The sequence below is a fragment of the Rhagoletis pomonella genome, unplaced genomic scaffold, assembly GCF_013731165.1.
Source record: "Rhagoletis pomonella isolate Grant_MI unplaced genomic scaffold, Rhpom_1.0 Rhpom_scaffold_13582, whole genome shotgun sequence".
In the NCBI taxonomy this organism is placed as follows: Eukaryota; Metazoa; Arthropoda; class Insecta; order Diptera; family Tephritidae; genus Rhagoletis; species Rhagoletis pomonella.
In genome coordinates, this window is record NW_023472108.1 from 1 (window position 1) to 4,215 (window position 4,215).

The window sequence follows — 4,215 nt, forward strand, 5'->3', positions numbered from 1 at the left end:
TAAATGCGACAAAGCACTTTTGAATCAAAAAATAAAACTTTTTAATAGTGAGATGAAAAATAAGTGGAATTATAGTGGCCGCAAAAGAAGCGCTTTTGAAAAAACATATTCTAAATGGCTAAATTGGACATTCCTTTCCCTTCCGGATTCCAATGGAAATAAGGATAAATGTGCTGAACGGGGAAGACCTTCTAAAGAAGAATTTTGCGAAGCTTCACGGAGAACAAAAAAATCGAAGGGTAGAGCATTTATTGAAAAACTATTCCATCGAAGAGCTCGAGTATGCTCTGAAAAAAAAATGAAAAAAGCAAGCAAAGTTGAATGTTTTGAAAGTAGTACCGAAGGTTTGCCCATATCTAATTCACTCGCACTATACATAGATCTGAACTTATCAGATCGTAAATATAATAGTTTACGTGCAAAAATAAACCGGTTGCATAAAGATTGTATACCGAGCTTAAACGCATTGCAAACAAAAAAACAAACTTTGCTGCCAACGATTAAATCGACTGAATATTCAGCCGAAGTTGATCTGAAATCATTTTTGCTGAAAACAACGCAAAGTATTTTAGAACTAAGCCCAGATAATGGGGACATAACCAAAGCTTCTTTGGGTTGTAAGTGGGGCATGGATGGAAGTTCGGGGCATAGCCGTTATAATCAAAATTTTGGTGACGACAAATTAACGGATGAGTTTATGTTCATCATTGCGCTAGTCCCTCTGAGGTAACAAAAAATTATCTAATATGTCTTCCAAAAACATTCAATAGCCTTTAAAAATAAATTCGAGTTTAGATCAGTAAATGGCATTTTAATTTACATTGACAACTTTTTATCTAATATGTCTTCCAAAAACATTCAATAGCCTTTAAAAATAAATTCGAGTTTAGATCAGTAAATGGCATTTTAATTTACATTGACAACTTTTTACAGTACTATTTTGCAAAAGGCTGGTCGAAATTAATTAATTTACTCGATTAGCTATTTTGCGATATGACGGTCTTATATCTTTTCGACAAGCCATATAAGTTATTAAAAAATAAATATTTTTTCCAGGTTAATTGATTTGTCATCCAACAAAAATATATGGACCAATAACAAATGCTCATCGTCTTTTTATTGTCGTCCAATTAAGTTTAGTTTCAAGAAGGAAAACCGCGAACTAGTTCTATTCGAATATAATGATATGTCGAGAAAAATTGAGAACTTAGAAGATGATGTTGTAATACGAAACGGAAAAGGGATTCAAGTTTCTTATCAAATGCATTGCACCATGATTGATGGATCTGTTGCCAATATTTTGACTGGCACTAATGCTTCCAGTAACTGTTTTATTTGCCATGCCAAACCGACCGAAATGAATGTTACTAATTTTACAAAAGTACCAATCGCTAATCATTACAAGTATGGGTTGTCTACACTGCATGCTTGGATTAGATGTTTTGAGTGTTTACTCCACATCGCATACCGTTTAACATTTAAATGCTGGCAAGTTCGCAAAGAAAACAAAGACGCCTTTTCTGCGAATAAAGTTAGGATTCAAAATGAGTTTAGGGCAAGATTAGGCTTAATAGTGGACCAAGTAAAGACTGGATTTGGAACAACTAATGATGGCAACACAGCTCGCAAATTTTTTTCAAATGCAGAAGTAGCATCAGAAATTACCGGCATTAATAAAGAGCTAATTCAAAATTTTTCAATAATACTGCGAATAATATCGTGTGGAATGCGTATTAATATCGACGCGTTTAGAGAGCTCCTTATAAGGACAAGAACAATGTATTTGACTGAATACGAATGGTACTACATGCCTAGCAGCGTGCATAAAATATTGATGCATGGGTGTGAGGTTATTGAGTATTTCGATCTACCAATTGGTAAGAAAATCGATTTGTCGCTATTCGGCATTTTTTACTACTACGAATTTATTCCCACAGGCAATTTTTCAGAGGAAGCTCTGGAAGCTTTACATAAACACATACGTATCGTACGATATGATCATACACGTAAAACTGCTCGGGAGCATACAAACAGAGACTTGATGTCATACTTAACAATATCATCAGATCCTGAAGTAGTTTTTAAAAGGAGTGCTATCCCAAACAAAAATGCAGTTTATACAATGGACGAGCTGGAAGAGTATTTAGTCGATGCTGAAGAAACTTAAAAGTAATAAGTACCCTTCAGTCAACTCAATTAGTTTTATACTAATCAAATACTAGTCAGCCACACGGCCTCAACTATCTTGAGTTCTGTAATTTAAGCAACTGGTATTTTTAACACGGCGATGTCCTACGAGATGGCAATTGTCCTCTTCTGCATCAGCACTATAGCAGTTGGCATACTAGTCAGCCTCTGCATCAGCAATATATCAGTTGACATACTAGTCAATATATACATCAATATCATACCATTTAAGATACTAGTTCGTATATACGTCATGATCGTACCTGTTGGCATACTAGTCATTATATACATCAGAATCATAGCAGTTGATATACTACTCAGTCTATGGCCAGAACATACTAGTCAGTATGCACGTCAAGATCCTACCACTTGTCATACTAGTCCACGAATTTGACATTCATTCCAGTTGGTATACTATGGGATGGGATTTTTCTGATTAGTATGATTTCTAGTATAGATTACACTTTTTCTGACTAGTATGATTTCAACCCGAAATTCATGAATGAATTCATGTATGAATACACCACAAAATTCATGTATGAATACACCACAATTCATGTATGAATACACCACAAAATATATAGTCAATGAACTAGTGTGTTTGCTGAGTAGTTTGGAATTTGACTGCAGGATGACTTTATTTTTCAATAAACGGCGTTAGATAAAACAAATAATTTTTGATTCAGTATTTTGCAACAACTCTTGTTCGTGCGAAGTAACTAATAAAAAGGAAAACAAAATTATATTTGTCTTTTGAGTATTTAATGTCGTCTTGAATGAATCAAATTTTTTAAGCGTGTGACATCCACACCAAAAGATATAATCAATTTAAAAAAACATTTTGTAGTCAAAAAGGACCAAAATGAAAGTAGCTGCCATTCCTAGAGGGTTTGCGTAAGAGAGATATAGGGAATCTTTTTTGCCATGAATTAAGCCATAGAATGAAGCCTTGAAGTCTTTAATATTATTAGGAAAACGCCCTGTGTAAATAATAAAATAACTACTCAGTATTGGAACTACTTCTGAATATCAAATTTTGCAGTTTCAATCTCAGTTTCCATGAAAAATGTAAGAGCTAGGTAAAAAAATTGATTTTTGAAATCTCCGTACTCTAATCCACCAAGAAACGAATTTTTACTCAAATCCGTCCATTATTATATTTTTGCCCACTTTTTATATGGAGACACAGCACTGTGGGGCGTCACCCCATAAACAAAAAAAAAAAACCAACGTCACTGTTGGCAGTTATACTTTTGAGAAAGTAAAGAATTTCGCTTACTTGGGAACCAGCATTAACAACGGTAATAATGTCAGCATGGAAATCCAACGCAGAATCACTCTTGCCAAGCAGTGCTACCTGCGACTGAGTAGGCAATTCAGGAGTAAAGTGATCTGTCGACGTACGAAAACCACACTCTATATCATGCCCGTGCTGGTATATGGCGCAAAAGCCTGGACAATGACAACAACCGATTATCAAAAGATGGACCACAAATACGAGATTTTATAAGACTAAATTTCAAGCCGGAAATGTAAAACGAATATCATGATTCGGCGTGGTAAATAATGTTGTTGTTGTTGTAGCGGCTACAACGACGCCGCCCAGATCGGTTAGTTCCTTAAACGTTGTCGTCAAGCTCCACTAACGGCAGCCCTAGGAAGCGTGCAGCCTCGACGGGGTCTGTCCATTTGGAAAGGGGAGTTAGCGTGGTGGGGTTAAGGGGGCATACGAAGAGATGCTGTGAGTCATGGAGCGACTCTCCGCATGCCGGACATTCGTTTGGAATATCTTCGGTTAATCTGCTCAGGTATGAGTTCAACCTGCTGCAGTAACCAGACCGCAGTTGGGCTATTGTGGTCCGAGTCTGCCGAGGCAGACGAAGTTTTGTATCATCCACGTCTGGTGGTTGTGTAGCCAGAACGGCATTCACAGGTCGGGAGTCTACATAACTCGAGACTGCCTCTCTGTGAATGTCGTTCAAGGTATGTCGATAAGCTGCCGGGTCCAGAGTAGTGATGGCAAAAAAA

The 4,215-nt window shown here is 36.6% G+C and overlaps 1 protein-coding gene across 1 annotated transcript; it reads left to right on the plus strand.

The window, feature by feature from the left end:
* The first annotated feature begins 1,725 nt into the window (after positions 1-1,725).
* On the plus strand, positions 1,726-2,235 carry LOC118756998. The gene is made up of 2 exons (XM_036491726.1): positions 1,726-1,877; positions 1,938-2,235. Exons 1-2 carry the CDS (start codon positions 1,727-1,729, stop codon positions 2,165-2,167), a joined length of 381 nt encoding a protein of 126 aa, XP_036347619.1. The 5' UTR covers position 1,726; the 3' UTR covers positions 2,168-2,235.
* Positions 2,236-4,215: the final 1,980 nt, after the last annotated feature.